Source organism: Callorhinchus milii, unplaced genomic scaffold (genome assembly GCF_018977255.1).
Source record: "Callorhinchus milii isolate IMCB2004 unplaced genomic scaffold, IMCB_Cmil_1.0 Scaffold10, whole genome shotgun sequence".
Lineage (NCBI taxonomy): Eukaryota > Metazoa > Chordata > Chondrichthyes > Chimaeriformes > Callorhinchidae > Callorhinchus > Callorhinchus milii.
The window spans coordinates 7732854-7753093 of NW_024704751.1; the positions used below are offsets into that span (position 1 = coordinate 7732854).

A 20240-nucleotide genomic window follows, 5' to 3' on the forward strand; every position below is an offset into this window, starting at 1 on the left:
TCGGGGCAAAATGGCGATGGTGGGGCAGATGGGGTGGGGGGAAGAAAGAGAGTGAGAAGAGAGAGAATGAAACAAGCCGGTGTTTGCTGGGGCAAAGGGAACAGCTGGATTGGGAGATCGCAGAGGTATGGTGGGGAGAAACGATGGATGTGGAGGAGTTTCTCACTGTTTGAATTTCAGGGATATCCAAGAGCTTTCTCACAGGAATTTAATACCTTCTGAAACACAAATCATTTGCCAACTTGATTTATTTACCATGCATATATAGAATGTATTCCTCTACTTTATGTTCTCTCTGTGTCAGGAAATCAATACTATATTCATGATTCACACAGGTTTGTTTGACTGTAAACAATTCGTCACTCTAGACTTGCAACGAATTCACCTCCTATCCCAAAACTGCGCGTTCAAACTAAAAGAAAAACTCTCGTCGCGTCTCATTTTGCACATAAACATGACTAGCTAACATGGGTAATTAAGCAAATATATATTTGGCATATTCAGCAACTGGAATTGTCTTCAATAGTATTAAGATTAAATAAAATAATTGCAGTGAGGCATGTTGTGACAGTTCATGACTGACGTTCTGACTGGCACGTTCCTTCCAGACCATCCCCTGCTCCGGGGGCCGCTCTGCTCCAATGGGGGGCTTCCCATAAGGAAGAGAGGATGGTGAGGAGGGTCTCGGAGGCCACCTCGGACCCTTCCTGGATGGACCCTGGCCACAGCATCACGGGGATGGAGCAGGCTGCTGGAAAGGCGATCACAATGGGATGCCTCACTCCACACACTGAATTCACAGTCAACAATTGTTCATATGTAGGTGATTAAAAANGATATTGTTCTTTATATGTTTCCAATACTGGATATAAGTACAAAAAACACTGATTTGTTAATATATATATATATAATATATATAATATATATAGCATTGTCCATGGCTTATAGAATGTTTGGAAAAAAAGCTCAGATTTCCCAATGTGGTCACAGAACTTCACAAACTGGAGATTGCCGCTACGCCAACTGACCTCTTTGCGGTTGATTTTAACTCGTTCCCTTTGACAAAAGCTCAGGACATTTTCCATCGAGTTTTTTTGAGTGCCTTCGTCGAGCAACAAAACAAATATTGAAAAGCGGGCAAAATAACCGGCTCTGGGGACGAAATAACCGTATGTGTGCGTGTGAGTGTGTGTGTGTGTGAAACGTATCTGTGCCCATCCGTGAAAATCCAGCCTTCCCCCTAGTCACTTCCTATTCACACTGATTCGCTTGTATCAGTCTGAGTCAGCTGTCTGTCCAGGTTGTCACAGTGCCCAGGCCGGAGTGGTACTGGCCAGGTAACGATAGACTCTGTGAGAAGAGCAACTCCCGAGTGCTCTGGGTGTGAGGAGCTGACGGGTGTCTCTCATGGGGCAGGAGAGGGACCCTGTCCCTGGGGGAGCAGGCGGCCCCCCCTGGCCCCCGGCTCCTGGCCTGGTGCTGAGGTGGGGAGTAGCCGCTGTACTGAGGGTCGCAAGGCGGCTGGGGGCTCTGTGCGGGCAACCCGGGCAGGTGTGGCATCATGGCCGTGGTGGTGAAGTGAGCCGAGAAATGCTGGTAAGGTACCGTCTCCATGGTCTGGACTCCACAGCTGCCATAGGGGGGCACGGGGGGCCACATGTTACAGCCCAGGGCTTGGGGATGGTCCTCGTGCCCCGTCGCTCCACCCACCTCGCCTCCCGGGCCCGAGAACATACAGGCGTCCCTCAGGTCGGCTTCGCTGCGGTACGGCGGGCTCAACACCTGCTGCTCGTAGGGCGGGGGCCGGAAATAGTGCTCATCTCCCAGGGAGGAGGGGGCTTCCAGGAAAGGGCGTTTGCAGGGCAGTTCAGGATGGCCGTGGGCTTCTGAAAGGGAAAAGAGAGTCATTGCTGCTTCCTTGTGAATGCGACTACACTATCTGATTCAACTACCGCTTCAGGCAGCGAGTCCACAGTCTCGCTATCCTCTGCGTGAATTAGTTCCTCCTAAATCCTCTTTTAGATTCCCCCTAGTTTCTCTTATATTTGTAATCCTTGGTTGCGGACTCCCCCAACCAGTGGAAACAGCCTTATCAAACCATTTTATAGTTTTAAACACTTCTTTTAGGTCACTCCTTTAAATGTCTCCTCTCTAACCAAAAAATCAGTCTATGTTGAGAGCAGTAACCTGTCAGCCCTGGTCTCATCCTTGTAAACCTACGCTGTACTCTTTCCATTGCTACTCTATCCTTGTTACGGTGTGGAGACCAGAATTGGACACAATACTCCAAATGTGGTCTAACCAAGGCTTTGTTATATTCTATCCCTCTGTATCTACACCCCATTGACCTTTTTTTTTAATATGGCTTTATCTCCCTGTGTAGTGACTTAGAGATTTGTGGGTGTGAATCCCCTGCGGTTACAGAGTGTTTCACTGGCCATGTTTTCATCAGGTTAAAGTACACGCACAGAGGCAAACATTGATGTGTTAATGTGGCTTCTATTTGTTCATATGAAGCACAGATGAGCTTCTTCCTCGACTTGGAAAGTTGGATTTACTGATCCCTGCAACTGATTGTGATCCACAATCGCAAACCATTTTGTGCCAAGTTGGCTTAATCAATAGCATATCTCCTCTGAGTCAGAAGGTTGTGATGTCAATCTCCACGTCAGGACTTGGAACTCATCTAGGCTAAGCTGATACTCCAGTGCAGTGCTGGGGAAGTCCTACATTGAAGAGATGCCATGCTGCAGGTGAGACGTTAAGCTAAGATCCCGTCTGTGCCTGTTCAGGTGAATATTAAAGATTCCATGGCACCATACGGAATCAAAAGTGCCGATCACTTCTGTCTTTGCTGAACATATGTTAAAAAAACAAGTTGTGTGCTCTCCCAACACTTGTTCGCATTGACTCAGGAGAGCGATGGGCTGGGTTTGATTATTTATTGTACGCCATCGAGTTGTATAAGTGGAAACAGCAACTTGAGGAGCAGTGAAAGGATTGTATCAGCTCTTGTTATAAAAATACCATTACTGTACAGCTACAAAGACCAAGGTTCTTAACATCAATCAGTATTAGACCTGCTTATCAGTTCAGCCAACTTAATTGCTGACAGCCAGCTTCCAGACCCCACTCCCCTGACGAGATCTGACAGCTCTTTTCATTTCCCTTATCATTCCCTTTCCTCCCACCTTCCACACAGTAATGGGAAATTACACTCCCATTAATGTCACTCGCACAATAACTCTTTCTAATCCAGACAGTCTCACACATCCGTGTGTATTCCAGTGAACAATTTTGTGCGCTGTGTAATAATTTACGCAGAATAATATCACACATAATATGCTAGATAAACACTTGTGTAGCTCGCTGATGGTATCCTCTACGGACTGAATGTGAAATCGGTTGTGAATGTTTGTATTTCGATAGAACGCCACCAGTTATGATGCCAAAAGCTCTCCTGTGGTGCTGTATTCTCACCTCCAGACACCCTCGTAATGACCAAGCTTCACTACACCAATTCTCTGCTCACCAAACTCCTCCATGCCCAGCTTCAGACTATCCTGGACTGCAAAGTCTTGTCCTTTTACTCAACAGGCTCATGGAGTGAACAACCAATTTTATTTGGGGAGGGATTGTTGACAAGGACACTGGGAGAGACTCTTTCGAATATGCCATGGGATCTTAAACATCCACCTCAACACGCAGATGGCACCTCGGTATAATAACAATAGTATATTTAAATCGCCGACATTTAGTACAGTGCCCTTTTGTGTCAGGAGGATGTCCTGAAGCGCTTCACAGGATATACTGTAAGGTGTAGTGACTGTGTATTTTGTGGACAAATTTGGCAACCAATTTGCATACAGCAGTGCCCAGCAAACAGCTATGAAGTGGTGAGAGCCCTATCCAGGTGCACAATGTCAGATTATTTCTGCCGCTGACCAAATATAAAGATCCTGGTTTTGTGCCGGATTCACTTTGTTATTTATAGCCACTTTGACTGGTCACCAACCAGCCCTTGCCTCTCAGCAACAGAGTGCTCTGACTGCGGGAATGGGGGGGTGGGGTGGTGGGACCGGCCTGTGACCAATTGACAGGTGCCCATGGAGGATGGTAGCCATCACGGTTACATTTCAGGTGAAGACTGAAAGGATTACCAGATATTATCATATTCAGTATGGGGTAACAAATCCTTAAGAAAAATAATTATAAATTGGTCACTCAATCCATAACTGCTTGTGGGACGCTGCTGTGCACAATTGGCTGCCCCGTTTCACCCACAAAATATACAGTCAATTCACAGCATATTCTGTGAAGGGCTTTGAGACGTCTTGTAAATGTGATAAGGCTCTATATCAAATGCAAGGATCATTGTTATTAGTCAAAGGTTGTTACCTCTTGGTTTGAAACAGTGATAGATTAGTCCTGAATCTCTCTGGGCTGTGAAGGGTGTCAGTGTGAGGTCCTGTGTGCCTGACGTGGTTAGTTGTAGTGGCCCGTTGCTCTCGTATGGATAGTGCTGATGAATCTGTGTTCCGTGAACTGTGCTGCACTCCATCTTGGGCGTCAACTGGCCATGGTTTGAGATAAGCCGTTGGCGAACGATGCTCTTTGAAATGACTGGATATTCTCTGCAAAGAAAAAACAAATGTTTCCAAATCATGTGGAATATCTGGTCTGAGGAAAGATTGATGCTTTAGAGATACATTAGACCACTGTTTGATAAAAGATTATTTAAGGACATGAAGCTTGGAATGAGAAGAGGCCATCGCTCCACCAAGCTCCCTCCTTTCACAGACCCAGGAAAACCAACTCACCCTCATGTGGTATTCTGCCTAACTCAATCCCTAGGAAAGCTCTAAATAGATGTTCCCTCATCCCTAAAGTTATACAACCAAACCTCAAGCGATTCAAATTTGGATTCCTTCCCTCCACAGACATCGCCCCTCCTTCCAGCTGTATAGAGGTCAGGTTCACTCTCGTTCCTCATCTGTCCACATATCCTCTGATTAACAATGTGAGAGCAATGTTGGAGGAGAAACCAGGAAGTACCTCTTTATACAGACAATCATGAACACCTTGGATGGGTCGTAGTGAAGAGCTGGATTTATTCAAGCAGGTACCTAAGAACTCAAAGTGGCAGCTCAAGTGGTGGTGTACTGAGTTTTGTACACAGGGCAAAAAGTACCAAAATACAGCAATAATACCAACTTTATACAAATGGTGGCTGTGTGACACCTCTCAGTTATGCTCAATTTCCAGCCTCCTCTCTCCCCGTTTTCAATCCTCGCTGAGCTTTCAACCCTCCGGGTGTTTTCCATCGGCTTTGCTAGACCACATGATTTACCTCTAATGACAATCACCTGTTTTACCTGTGAACTGATACAACACTGGCGACCAGAGGATCTAAAAGAGAAGTTAGGAGGAACTGCTTCAGGCAGATGGTAGTGAGATTGTGGAACTTGCTGTTTGAAGCGGTGGTTGAATGAGACAGTGTAGATGCATTCAAGAGGAAACTAGACCTTCGCATGCGGGAGAGGGGAATAGAGGGAGTGGAGACTTGTGTGGAGCATAAGCATTGGCACGGACTGTTTCCACGCCGCACAGTCTGTAACAGTGGTTTGCTGACAAACGTACCTCTGTAAGCGGGACACTCGCAAGTCACTGTCATCTCCTCCTCTGAAGCCTTTAGCAAAGGGATTATTTTCAATCTTCAGCTGGGTGATCTGCGACACAAGGTACAGTAAGAATATTTACTTTATTATAAAATCTCTCACAGAAATCACTCTCGACTGTTCTACACAGAAACACCTAACATAGCAAACAACTCAGTGTTTTTACTTGGTGTGTGAACATCAGTTTAGTGAGGGTAACGAAACTCCCTTGCGTGCAGGCAAGTGCTCTCTAGTGCTGTGTTAGCTAAACATAAGTTACTGTTGTGGAATCACACTGAAGCACCCAATTTGCTTTCTGATATCTGATTTGATATATGCAAGGATTTTTATTATTGTCACGTTGGAAGGTGGTCTCAAAGCTCTTCACAGAAAAACACTGAGTAAACATCAAGTAAATACCAGGCAAATATACAGAGTATACACCGGGTAGACACAGTGTAAACAGAGTAAACAGGTAACTATGCAGAGAAACACAGTGTAAAATACCAGGTAAATATTCTGAGTAAACTAATACCCATTGTGTTTAAATATAGAGTAAACATTGGGTAAACACACTGAATAACAACAACAAAGTACATTTGTATAAACAACAACAAAATTACATTTGTATAGTTCCTTCCACGTCGGGAGGACTTCCCAAAGCGATGGACAGTCAGTGTGTCGGACCTGTGCTAGGGGTTGGGATTGGGGAGGATGGAGGATGGGGTGGAAGGAGGGTGATCAAAAGCACGGTCAAACAGAAGGGTCTTGAAGGAGGGGGCGAGGCAGGGGGACTACGGAGCAGAGTTCCAGAGGATGGGGGCAGAGTGGCAGAAGATCTGCCTGCCAACGGTGGGGTGGGTGAGGCAGGGGACATGGAGCAGGCTGGAGCTCGCTGAGCAGAGGGAGCGAGCAGGATGGTAGGGGGTTAGGAGGTCACAGAGGTAGGGGCGAGCAAGGCCATGGAGGATTTTGAAGGTGAGGACCAGCATCTTGAACTGTATACTCTGTGTGATGTACATAGCGCCTTTCAGGAGGACATCCCAAGGCGCTGGACAATCAGGAGCCGAGCAGGGGGTTGGGATTGGGAAGGGTGGAGTGTAGGGGTAGGAGGGAGACCGAAGGCGCCCAATAAATACAGGGTGAAGGCACAAAGTAAACACTGACTGGGTAAAATTGGAAAAATACACAGAATAAAAACATTGGGTAAACGCAAAGTGAAACAACAAGTAAACAAGGGATAAAAACACAGAATAAACACTGGGTAAATGCACAGTATAAAACCCCGCGTAAAACATTAGGTGAATACACATGGAAAACACCAGATAAAATCACTGAATGAACATGGGGCAAATGTGGATAAAATCACTGAGTAAAGATTAGATATCACACAGTAAAACACTGGGTAAATGCATCAAATAAATATTTGGTAAATGCACAGAGTAAAACACCGAATAAACATTGAGTAAAACAGAGTGTAAAGCACCAGGTACATACACTGACTAAACTCTGGGTAAATACCCAAATTATACACCAGGTAAACGCAGGTTAAAAGCCCCAGGAAAAATTACCAGGATAAACACTGAGCAAAACACTGAAGTAAATCACCTCAATGTCAAAACACCTGATTTGACATCGAGTCTGTATTGAATGAAGTTCCTTCTATGTTCTCAACACATCTGGATTCAGCATCTGATCTTCAGAGCGACCACCAAACACTGAGGGCATTTTAATCTCCAGCCTGAAGGAGCTCCATCCTGGGCTCCAAGCGTTGATCAGAGAAAGTCACAACATAACCAACCCCAGAAGCAAATGATTCTCGGCATTTTGGTTCCTATTGTGAGTTCGTTTATAACATATTTTACTCCCTAAAATATGAGCTGTGCGTTCATCCATTGTCTGTCCAGCGCTCTGTTGGATATCAGTTTAACAGGTGAAGGCAATGAAAAGTAACATCTGGAAAATGTAAACTATGGCTTTGAACAGAGGCAAATGTTGATAGGGATCTGTCCTGACCACCTCAAACAGGTCTTATTATCCAAACTTGTCATCACATCTGGTAGCACTGAGCACTGTCTCCTATAAGTTACTTAATCCTTACTGAGCTGTGGGTATCTGTTCCCAAAGCAATAAGTTCCATTTCCTCTGCTTCATTCTGTCTATCTTGTGATACTGTGAGAGGAGGAAGCGATTCACGCCATGGGAATAGTACATCCAGTCACTAAGAGGTATCCAGAATAGATGGGCCCCAAAACGCTACATTAATAAGAAAGGAAAGCATAGTGACTGTGTGTAGTTTCTTGGTAAGGTTTTGGACGGTCACAGAGATAGGGTGTAGCAAAACCATGAAAAGATTTCAAAGTTAGGACGAGGACCTTGAACTCGAGCCCTCTGGGGAAATCAATACCAGTGAAGACAGGCGAGGATGGGGATGATCGGTTCACAGAGCCTAGTGAGGGAGAGAGCACGAGCTGCAGAGATCTGGATGGTCTACAGCTTGTGGGAAGTCTGGTAAGCAAAGGGTTGACTTAGTCCGCTCTGGGTGTGATGAATGCATCAATGAGAGTCTCGGTTTCTTGAGAGGAGAGGTAGCAGCAGTGGTGGATCATGTTGTGGAGGTGGGGAAAAGCTGAACGGATCAGAGCACAGAATGGTGGTCTAAGGGAAAGTTTGGAGTTGAACAAGACACTAAGGTCCTGCACTGGCTCCGTGAGGTGGAGTGTGTATCTGTGTAGATTGATGCTGTCAGCGCCTGAAGTGGGAAGGTGTTGATGGGAACCAAGCAGGAGAGCCTTTGTCTTGTCAACATTCAACTGGAGAAAGTTAGCTCTCATCCTGGACTTGATGTCTGACAGGCAATTGGTCTTGGAGTCGAGGGTGGAGACAGAGAGATGGAATTGGGTGTAATCTGCGTACATGTGGAACTTAACCCTATACCTGTGGATTTCACACACGTATACATATACAGATACACACAGAGAACATTCACACACACACACACATTCGTGTACCCATTTGTGCACACACTCACGTAACACTGACGCACATGTACACTCGTACACATCACACACACACTCGCTCACTGCGTGATACGTGAAGACAGGCTGTAGCCGGGAGGTGGGAATTAGAAAGCGACTAAAACATACCTTGTGATTCTGGTACGACGTGACGGAAATGAAAGTAGTCTCCGTGAAAACGTGAGTGGAAAAGGCAGTGTTTTTCGAACCAAATGCGTTGTTTTCGTCCGCTTTGACGATATGCAGTCTCGGCTGGTACTTGTGCATTGAATTTAAAATGATCTGTAGGTGAAGACAAGATATTAGAGTCAATCTTTGACTTCTTTCAGCCACCTTCTCTCTCTTAGCTGCCAGGTTCTGAGATATCCTCCCAACATGAAAGGTAAATGTAAATTTTTGTTGTGACTCTGATAAGAGCAGGGAGGGTCTCTTTAGATGTGGGGGCTGGGGGTTGGGGAGAGAAATGGCTCCAAGGCGATGTGCCTGGGGATATGCAGAGCTGGCGGGGGCGGCAGTGTTGGGCAGGGCAGGGGTGGGGACATGGGTGGGAACAGGGGGGGGGTGGGGGCGGAGTAGGGCAGAGCTGGGGACCAGGAAGGGAGGGGCGGAGGTGGATCCGGGGGTGAGGCGGAACTTGGGGGCGGTGCGGGGCAGAGCCGGAGACCGGAGCGGCGTTGCAGGGGCGGGGCTGGGTATTGGGGCCGGGGTCAGGGCAGGAATGGGGCAGGGACCACGGCTCACTCACGTGTCCGAAGGGATCCAGGTGATTGTTGGTGAGTTTTAGTTTCTGGAAGGAGACAAGTTGTCGCATCCAGTGCGCTCCTGTGGCGGGCGAATCCGGGTGCACGTACAGCCGCCCTGGCATTGCCGGCTCGGCCTTGCCGGCCACCATCCTGCAAACAGTGAGCCAGCGTCACACAAACCTCCAGCCACACAGCACTGAGCAGCGGGAGGCATCGGGGTGGGTGTGAGATAAATTGGAATCAAAATGCAAGCTGCCTATCCAAATATTCAGGAGCGGCGTGTAAATAATTAATAACAATAATAATCCTTGCAATTTGGTACAGCAACTTATCACATCGTCGAAGCGTCTCAAAGCACTTTGCAAGATATACTGTAAAGTGTAGTGACTGTGCGTTTTGTGCTAAACGTTTTTGTGAATAGGATAATCGCCAGTGACGGCTGAATTGCAGTCAGATTTCATGCATAGGACGGATTTGTCTTCAATTCAAATTCAATTTGCATTAGTCGCCCAAAGAATTTCTCACCAATATTTCCTGCCCTTGTCCGTGGCCTGGTGTGTGGGGTGTGGGGTGCGCTGTATGGTGTGTCCTGTCGAGGGGAGTGTGTGAAAGACTCACCATTTATTGTCGCAGAATTTATAACGATGATCATCTGCAGGAACAATGTCAATCAGGAGAATGTACTTTGTTTTGGGATTCATCCCCGTCACCTTCACCTTGTAACTTGGGAACATCCGCCTGTAGAGAGAGCAAGGGGAGGGTGGGAGAATCTGAAGATTTTTCTGTTAACCCTGCAAGCCAAAGCCCAGAGAGTCTAAGCTGGATCCATAGAAACAGGAGTAGGCCATTCAGGCTCTCTAATAAGATCAGCGCTGATCTGTACCTCAAGTCTAATTACCGGCCTTTGCCCCTGACCTAACAAAGATCAATCCACCTCAGTCAGCAGCGGGAAAACTTGTCAGACATGTGGGGAGGGTGTGTGAGGAGAGAAGGGAGTTTACAGTAATTCTGAGAGGACACACGCTGAGAGTGTGAGAGGAGAGCAGCAAGACACAGTTCTGAAACTCAACAGCTAATGAGACTATGGACCTTCCCAGCCATTTATTACATCAGCTTCTGGAAATTAATCTATTGCTCCATTCAGCCCACATGCCTGAAAGTTAGCAGCTGAAGTAGCCTGGCCTTATAAATTTTAAGTGCTTTTTTAATGGCAATAAAAGGAGTAAAGGCATGTGAGATTCATATTGTTGACATCTCTGGACATTATTAAGTGGGTTCACACAGAACTCAAGGAGCGCAGTTACACTGAAGTAGCGGAGGCTGTGCAGAATGAAGTGCTCTCAGCTTTTGTGGGATTTCTCTGCCCATCTACCTGCCATGCCCCATCTCTGGTTTTCATTTTGTGTGTTTTATTAACATCCTAGTCAGGGATTTAACTGTCTGACCTGCTGAGAGTCTCTGGGCCCTCTCAACTGAATATGGTGCAGTTGGAATTTTTCGGCTTGTATTCGGAGAATGCAATTAATAAAAGTGCTTTTCGTGCTTTTTTTTAAAACTGGGGTTAATTCTGACAGGCCGATGGTGAGCAGGGGATTGTGTGGCAGTGAATGTGCAAGTGATGGTGAGCACCGACTCGCTCACTCTTGAAGGACGAACAACATGACGACAACAATTTACATTTACACAGCACCTTTCACATCGGGTGGATGACCCAAGGCACAGACGGTCGAGGTTATCCTGGTGTCTGTGTCTCACATTCTGACCCCATTGTCCTGGTTACCTGAGCATTTCCAAACATCTTATTCTGCCCATTTGAATCACTGACCTTGGGGAGTCGAGTGTTTTTTTTTTAACCCTCACTAATCATGCTCCTTGGACAAGCAGGGAATGTGTTAACTCCACAGCATGTTATTTAAGTGTAAAATTATTTAATTACACTTGTGCCGAGAGCAAATCTATGACACCAGCTGTTTCTGTTCTCTGCCCACTGGTTTGTTTTTGCGTCCACTGTAGGCTGCTGGTGGTAAAGCGAGCAGAATCTCTGGCTGGTCTCGGGCTTAGACTCCCTCGCTGCCCGCCTGGTAAATGTCCACATAGGAACGATATCGGAACTCTGCCTGTTTGTATCAGGAAAGTGTAACTGTCATGTTCTCAGCCTCTCTCTCTAGAGAGGGAGCATTAGAGAGCCAAACATTCCAACTCACCGGCTGCTTAATGAGTTCTGAAAGCTACAATCCAGTGTCCAAACATTCCCGTCACAACCCTTACCATCAGCGACTGATTTGGGGCAACTGGGAATCCCACACCTGCTCACTGGGACTCACAGCCACATTCCTAACACTGGTGTCTTAGAAATAGGTGGAGGTCATTCAGCCCCTCAAGCCTGTTCCGCCATTCTATAAGATAATGGCTGATCTATCTGTCCCTGTCCGGTTATTAAACAGTTATCTTGATCCACACATAATCCTGAGATAAGGATATCTTCCAATATTTGGTAATATTAGTGTGTTATTGAGTTTGTGACTCGCTAACACACTACACAGTCCAACTTTCACCAGAAAGTTGTTTTAATTGAGCAACCGTCGAAACTGCCAATGACAGCCCAGCCCAGCCCATCGTGAGGACTTGAAAGCTTGGGGCTGGGGAATTATCCCACTCAACTCCTGCTAACCGTGCAAGCCAAAACTCTAACGAGTAGGATGATCCTAGCTGGATAAGCAACGGAAAAGACTGCCAGACAGTGCTCTCAATGGCAAGTTATGTGGTTTTAGCTGGTTAGATTCCAGCAGTTATCCCAACGCACACTCTGGGGTCCCCAAACTGTGGTTCTTGCCAACCTGCACCTAGCACTCTCTGGAATTGGACAAGCAGGATGCATCTCCAGGGAGAGAGCGCACATTCCATTCCTATAAATATTTATGGAATTGACATGAATTGGGGTTTGAGATGTCCTCCTGATGTGAAGGCGCTGTGTTAATGTGAGTTGCAGTGTATTGTAAACCCAGTGCTGCAAGCAGTTTCCAGGTCTCCTGATCCCTGTAACATTCCTGGAACTCATGTTGAGGCAGGGCCTGGCTGCCAGGCCAGGTAATTGGCTGTTAATCACCCAGCACTGGGCTCTCTCGTGGTAGCAGCTGAGGGGAAGTGTTGAGCTGGTGAGAGAGCCCTGAGAAGCTGCGAGAACCGAGCCTTTGAGGCCAGACCAACCAGAGGCCTTACCCTGTTTTGCAGACAAACACTAACTGACATTCAAAACATCCCAGGGTCAGTTTGTCAGGAACCAGTGCATCTGTGAGTGTTGTAGGCAAGCCCAAGGCATTTTATTTTTCCGCATTTAAAAAGACTGAGTTGCTTTTATAGAAATATTTCCTCCGATTAATTGGTGCGTGTAAAAGAACTGTTAGTTTCCTGGATTATTAAAAAAAGACATACTCTGTCCTTTTAAAGGTTTAACGAGAAGATATTGCTCATTCCGGCTGTGTACATACGCAGTGCAATGGCTCTCCTCTGAAAAGAAACCAACTTCCATCTGCACTTAGGCCGAGACCCAAAATACTTTACGTTTTCAAACTTTACTCCGGCACAGAGTAAACCCTGTTTTCCCATTTCCTCTCTGTACAGACCGCTCTGTGTATTCACCCCTCACAACCGCTTGGTATTTCCATCCCGACTTATTTTCAGGCGTCTTCGCTTCAGTTTGACTCCTGACTGAGCTGATTGTGTCCATTTCACTACAAACGCTTCGTGTTATTCTGGGACCCCAGCCCCACATCCAAGGCCAACCTGAGCCTCGAGGACCCAAACACCAAAGCTGCTGTTCAATGCACTGCGGACAGGAGTGGCTTGTGCTTGCACCCGGCCTTCATGCCATGCTGCTGGGTTACAATAACAGGCTCACATCTGATACAACGCCTTTCATGTCGGGAGGACGTCTCAAAGCGCTTCACAGGATTCATTGCAAAGTGTAGTGACTGTGCATCTTGTAGGTGAATGCGGCACAACAGTATTCCCACAAACAGCCATGAAGTGAGCAACCAATTTGATTTGGGGGATTGTTGGCCAGGACACCGGGAGAGAGAAACTCCCTTCTCTTTTTGAATAGTGCTGTGGGATTCTTTAACATCTGCCTGAACACATATGGATGGAAGGTCACTTAAACATTTCATCCAAAGGAAAGCACCTTTGACAATCCAGAAAGTCCTCAGTACTGCATTAGTGTCAACCCTGACTGTGTGACATTTGGGTCTTGAAACCACAACCATCTTCCTCTCCTCGGTGAATAGTGAGGAGGATTTGCAAATGACTGCAGGGGAGCTTAAATAGATAGGCACAATGGGCAGATAAGTGGTAGATGAAGTTTGATGAAGTGAAATGTGAAATGACTCATTTTGGTAGGAAAAAAAAACAGGGAGGGGGCATAGGGACTTGGGAGTGCAGATAGACATGTCCGGAGACATGGTAGCACAAGTAGAAGGAGCTGTGAGTTTTATACGTAGGGGGCAAAAAGTGCAAACACAAAGCAATAACTTTCTAGAAATCATTGGTTAAACCATAACTGGAGCCCTGCGATGAATTTTAGGCACTTTAAGAAGGATGTTAAGGCTGTGGGGGTGGGGGGGAAATCACCCGCCTGCTTTATGACATGACCTGATGTACTGAATACATTAACAAAAGGGGACAGTGTCACTCTCCCCCCCCCCCCCCCCATCCCCCCACAACCCTGTGTGTGTCAAACCTACCTGCCAGCCTTGGTAATAATCATCTCTGTGCCCGCCTCGTGAAATTTCTTCCAGAGTTCCTTCTCGTGCAGATAAACTTTGATATTCTCGATGCTCTGAAAATCAGAACCAAAGTTTCAGGGCTGGCACCGCAACAAGAAATAAGCCGCACCGCCTACACTGATTGCGACTGCCAGTAGGGGGCAGAGGAACTGAGTGACCAGCAGATGGGTGGGAAGGGGGTTGAGGTAGCAAGTTGTGGGCTTTATGTGGGTGATGATGGTTGAGAGGGACGAAGAGGCGGAGGAGGAGGAAATGGGGATAGATGGTTAAAATGAAAATTAGGAAGGCAAAGAGGAGAACATAGTAAAAAAAATATATATAAAAAGAAGCAGCAAGGTGTTTTATAGGCAGGTAACGTTCAAACGCTCAACTCGACAGCTTCCTGAGCTGTCACCTGTGAGCCCAGGAGCAGTCAGGGTTATTTAGGTACAAACAAGCAGACAACATGACCGGGATTTAACCTACAGCACTACAGGATGAACAAACTCTTGTGTGTGGCAGAGGCAATCTATATATATACATATACATAATGTATAAAATATTCTATATATATAATATATACACTAATAAAAGGCACAGCCCAGGTCAGGAGGAGGCTGTACCTGGGAACGTGGGTTTTATAGCAGCAAGCTGTTGGCAGCGAGTCTAGCTTTACTTTGTGAATGAGTCTCTATCTCCTGTTTATGTCTTTCTCTCCCTCACTTCCTGCCTCTGCAAGCTCTCTCTCGCTCTCTGTAGGACCTTTGCTGCGTACTCTTCACTCCAAAGATTCTCCCCTACTTGGTATCATCCGCAAATGCAACTATCTTACACTGGGTCTCCCTCCGAATCCAGGTCATTAATATATACAACGAACAGGAAGGGATCCAAGTACAGACCCCTGAGGCATCTGCTTAATATCTCTTCCCGTCTTCATCTAGCTCCCCCCCTTATAGTATACAGTCAATTCACTTTACAGTATATTCTGCGAAGCGCTTTGAGACGTCTGGAAGAAGTGATAAGGCGCTGTATCAAATGCGAGGATTGTTATTATGTCTAGGACGAGGCTGTTCCCTTGTGATTGTTGGCCGCTTTCCATCGCACTGTTTGTGATCTCATGGCTGAAACGACAGCTCATGATGTCCTTAAGTGCTCCGTGACGCTACCCCATGTGAATATAATTATAATAAATAATAATTTATATAGTGAAGGGTGCTATATAAATGCAAGTCATCGTTGTTGTCTTACCTGGTCAGGGTCGTGTCCCTGGGGGCTTCCTGGAGACAGGCTGCTGGCTCCTGGGGCGCCGTGGCTCGGTGACTGTACGCTGTGCTCCGAGTGGACATCTTGAGCTGCTGGGAAGCTCTCGTCGTTCTCAGTCACACTCTTCTCTTGCAGCATCTCCTAAAGGGACCAAAAAGCGCAGGAATCAGCGCTCACCCTGCGCACGGACCACGAACAACCACCTTTAAATCGTGCCATCAGGTGGGCATCTGTCTGTCACCTGCCGGGACACTTCAGGATGTTTTCCAGGACGCTATCCCGTGTGAAAGGCGCTATATAAACACAAGTGGTCGCTGCTGTTGTTTCAAATTGAAGCAAACAGGACTTGCCGGTAGCAAAAGTCAGTCCTGATTCACTTTCCTAAATCACTCCACCATTCTCTCAGGGATGAAATTCTACCAGAAATTGGGGACAGTCATTCTCGGGGTTGATCGCTTACAGATCATTTGACCGCGGGGGGAAAAGAGGAGGGATAGGATCAGAGCAGACCTGTCCTGACCTGAGGTGTAACCACACAACATTTTCATCAGGTGTCACCAGAGGGTGATCAGCTGTGGGAACTGCAACTTTTCTTTCTCCCCCACCCCCCAACCCCGCCCAGAGCTCAGGGACAGCTTCTTCTCTAACTAACCTTCTCCTAAGCCAGTCATCGGGTGGATGACCTTTAGGTTGTTTGACTAACTGTTCCGAGACTCCATCTGGAGTGAAGGGCGCTATATAAATGCAAGTTGTTGTTGTTGTTGCTGCCTCTAACCTCGGAGTCTAAACCATTGAAGAAACAACCTCAACAACCCCACTTTCCAAAGCAATACTAAGCCACAATTTGACCTTCTGCCACTTGCTCGTAACACATCAATACCCCCTCCATAAATACCCCTCGTGTTATTGGTCACTGTTATTGTGGTCACTGGCACAGACTCACACATCCATTAGAGGTTTGGTGATCGGCCATGGCCATTTTTGCCCTTTTTTTCCCCCCCCAGGAACAGCACCTTTTAAGATATGGGGACAATAACTGCAGCAACGACTACCATCTAGTTAAGCACTTCATCTTAACAAGTTCAAGATTTTCCTCATCTGAATGTTCCTTTTATATAAACATCAATAAAATCTGTGTATTTACTCCTCTGGCTTGGTAATGAGTCACGTAACTATCCCAGAACTCAAGTCATTAACTTGTCTCGGGAACAGCAGCCTTACATTGAGCTCTACAGCATTGCTTCCTGTTGTTCTCAGAAAGGACAAGTTATACTAAATCTCCTCAAACAATTGTTTGGATCCTAGCCCAGCACTTTGTGAAAACTCCAATGGACATTCATTTAATAGAATCCCCATGTTGGGTTAACCAGTATCCTCAAGCAGTCAACATTTTAAATGGGATTGAAAAAGTAAAGCCAGATCAATATTGTTGGACACATCAAGACAATAAAACAAGGGGTTTAATTCTGTAAAGGGCAATTTCAGGACGGACACCAGGAAGTTTGTTTTTTACCCAGGGGGCAATTAATGACAGGAATAGACTACCAGGAAGAGTGGCTGAGCCCAGGACATTGGGACTCGAGGGTATTGATTGGAAGATACAAGGGTCATCAGTCGCAAGTGTTGATTTTTATTGTGGGTCACTGATTAGAACTAAGTCATACAGTATTTACAAGTTGAGTCTTTCACACTTGGGGCATTCCCAGTTTCTGTTGGGTTGTGAGTCTGCGTAATGCTCTACGTAACTCTGTAACACTCTGTAACTCTCCCCACCTGGATACATGCTCCAAGGATGAGACGTTACCACAGCACAGCTTAAATGCTAAAACTATCTTTTTATATATTGAAAAAGAATATTCCAAACAGTGTCCTGAACTCCTATCCTACCATGGTCTGATGGCAGACATGCTCCCCACTAACCTAGAGTCAAACCACAAAGTGTGCACTGAGGAGGCACATAGTGCAGTGTGCTGTTAAAGCCACAATTTTGACTCTAGAAATTAATTTTTAATTTCTGATATAATCAATTCTGAAGATCTGTCGGGTATGATTTATGTGCCCCTCATGGATAAACTCAGTCTGATTCCCCTCATGCATTGGCTGTAGCTCAGGATTGATGAAGTTTGCTCATGAATGCTAAGAATTGTGATATAAACCATATCTCGTGCCTCTCCCAAAAGTATTACTCTCTGTACAGTCTCACTCAGCTATTAAGGATCTTTATCTCAGTCCCTTTCGTATGTGTTTAAAAAAAAACTTAAATATTGGCTTGATTTAAGAAAGAAATTGGGATAAAATAAGTCTGAAACTATTTTCTTTCCCCAATCAATGGAAGTTTAATGCTATTGCACCCCCTAACCAATAACTCAATAAAGTATTCATTAAAATACAGGAAAACATTACCTTGGTGTTACTTCAACTAACCAACCTCCTGAATAATCAAAATTAGATAAGTTATGGACTGGAGATGGGAGAAAAATATTTTCTAAATGATATCAAGTGCTCTGAGGTCAAAATAAATGTAAGTTATTGTTTCTATATTGACTGCAGCACTTTGATAGATTATTTAGTTTATGCCCTTTGCCGATTATTTGGCAGATATTTGTTCCAATTTAGGATCATCCCTGGAGTCCTGCAGCTCAGTGGTTAGAGCACTCGCCTCGCAAGTGAATGACCTGAGTTTGACTCGCATCAGAGCGAAACGCTGGGCAAGTTTCCTTCCTCCACACGTCTCTGTTTACCCAGCAGTAAGTAGGAACCCGGTTGTTAGTCAATTGGTGGATCGCTTTTCCGGGGGTAATAATTCCTTCAAAAAATAATAATAATAATTTGATCATTCAATCTATGTCTGTTTGTGGGTCACTGCTGTGCGCAATTGGCTGCCGTGAATCGCCCACAAAATACAGTCAATTCACTTTACAGTACATTCTGTGAAGCACTTTGAGACGTCTCGAAGATGTGATAAGACATGATAGCAAATGCAAGGATTATTATTACTATGACAAGGTTGGAATGAAATGGCACTTCTCTGTGTTTAAAGACCCCTGTCTACATTGGTGGGGTCAAGCTCTTCGGTAATCAAGTTCTCTGGTCTGGTGATAGACAGGAGTCAGGTGTAAGAATAAGACACAGCAATAGCAAGCAGTGGTACAGATCTGATTATCTATGAAAAAAACCAATTGATGTTTAAGATGTGGTGAACACAGCAACACGAGACTGATAACTTTCAGTGAGAGTGACTAAGTAACTTTCAGTGTGAGTCGCTCAGTGAGAGAGTAACTCAGTGTCTATCAGTGGTTTAGAAAGTTGTGGATTCAAGTCCACTTCAGAAGTTTGAACTCACATCGTCTAGGCTGTCACTCCATTATAGTGCGGGGGGGAGCGCTGCATTATCAGAGGTGCCGTCCTTCAGATGAGATGTTGACCAAGGTCCCGTCTGCCCGTTCAGATGGATGTTAAAGATCCCATGGCACTATTGAAAAAGAGAACGGAGGGAAGTAATAGCTTCAAACTTCAAGCACTTCCAATTAGCGCTTTTCACATAGGATAACATTGCACCAAATGTCTGCAGATCAATATGGATTCTTGCTCTTCTCTTCCTCAAACCTGTCTGCAACCTCAGTGTCTAGTTTGATCCTCAGCTTTTCCTTCCTTCACCATCTGCCCAAGACTGCACTCCTTCACTTTCTCCACATCACCCACTTCCGACGCTATCTCACACAAAATGCAGCCTCTTCAATGCCTTCATCACCAAGGGAGCAATCTTGGCAACAGAATATCAGAACCAAATACATCCTCCGTGGGGCCACTTCAGCTCCAAGGAGAACCCCCACCTCCATCCCCCCCCCGGAAGATAGTCACTATTTGATCAAGGACAAATAAGGCACCCTGGATGGTGGGAACCAGAGAGAAGTGGAACAGAGTGATGTGGCATTCAGATTCACGCTCAGGTTTTAGAATTCTAAAAGCAACAGCTCAGGTGGGCAAGTCCATAAAGAATGTAAATAGACCCAGGCTTTACATGCAGAGGACAGAGTATAATGTAGGCAAATATGGGACACTCCTGTGTGCAATTGGCTGCCGTGTTTCGCCCGCAGAATATGCAGTCACTACATTTTACAGTACATAATAAAATAAAACAATAATAAATTGGTCATTTTCAATCTACGACTGTTTGTGGGACATTGCTGTGCGCAATTGGCTGCCGCGTTCGCCCACAAATATAGTCAATTCACTTTACAGTCTATTCTGTGAAGCGCTTTGGGACGTCCTCCCGACGTGAAAAGCGCTATATCAAATGCAAGGATTATTATTATTATTATTATTATTACATTCTGTGAAGCGCTTTGAGACATCTCGAAGACGTGATAAGGCTCTATATCAAATGCGAGGATTATTATGTTATGTTACAGTTGGATAAAAACTAGACCACATTTAGAGTTTTAGGGAATAGTGGATACACTCAAGGACAAGCACAGTCGAAGAGGAAGACGAAGACACTGCGTCTATCAGTGAGAGCGCCGGCTTTTCGAATTCCTGATTATTTTATGCCAAGTTGCAAAGGAAGGGAGACCTGTTACAGCACCACTGATTGACTGCTGGAATGTGTGAGAGCAGACATGCCCAGGTAGTTTCAAACGTGCTTTGTAACTGCAAATCCGCGCCTGTTTCCAATGCATCAATTCCCTCCGGGCTTCCCACTGCCTACTTTTACTCCCAACCCCAACCCCCCCCACCACCACCGACCCCCCCCCAAAAAAAAACAATAAAAATGAGCTGTCTTCCATAGCTTTCCTTGAG

The 20240-nt window shown here is 45.7% G+C and overlaps 1 protein-coding gene across 1 annotated transcript; it reads right to left on the minus strand.

Moving 5' to 3' along the window:
• Positions 1-999: 999 nt before the first annotated feature.
• tbx4 (T-box transcription factor 4) lies at positions 1000-15578 on the minus strand. Its single transcript, XM_042338726.1, has 9 exons — positions 15426-15578; positions 14157-14251; positions 10036-10155; positions 9420-9567; positions 8804-8956; positions 5641-5729; positions 5466-5468; positions 4399-4634; positions 1000-1886 (listed from the first exon to the last, which is right to left on the minus strand). The coding sequence occupies exons 1-9, from the start codon at positions 15576-15578 to the stop codon at positions 1285-1287; spliced, it is 1599 nt and encodes a 532-aa protein (XP_042194660.1). The 3' UTR covers positions 1000-1284.
• Between the last annotated feature and the right edge of the window lie 4662 nt (positions 15579-20240).

Bases quoted from the DNA above. Each gene is read 5' to 3' on its own strand.
- tbx4 (XM_042338726.1), bottom strand. From the start codon at position 15,578: ATGCTGCAAGAGAAGAGTGTGACTGAGAACGACGAGAGCTTCCCAGCA. The intron at 9,568-10,035 runs GTGAGTCTTTCA...CACTGTTTGCAG, and splicing joins AAATTCTGCGACAATAAATG to GATGGTGGCCGGCAAGGCCG. The intron at 8,957-9,419 runs GTGAGTGAGCCG...CTTCACCTACAG, and splicing joins ACCTGGATCCCTTCGGACAC to ATCATTTTAAATTCAATGCA.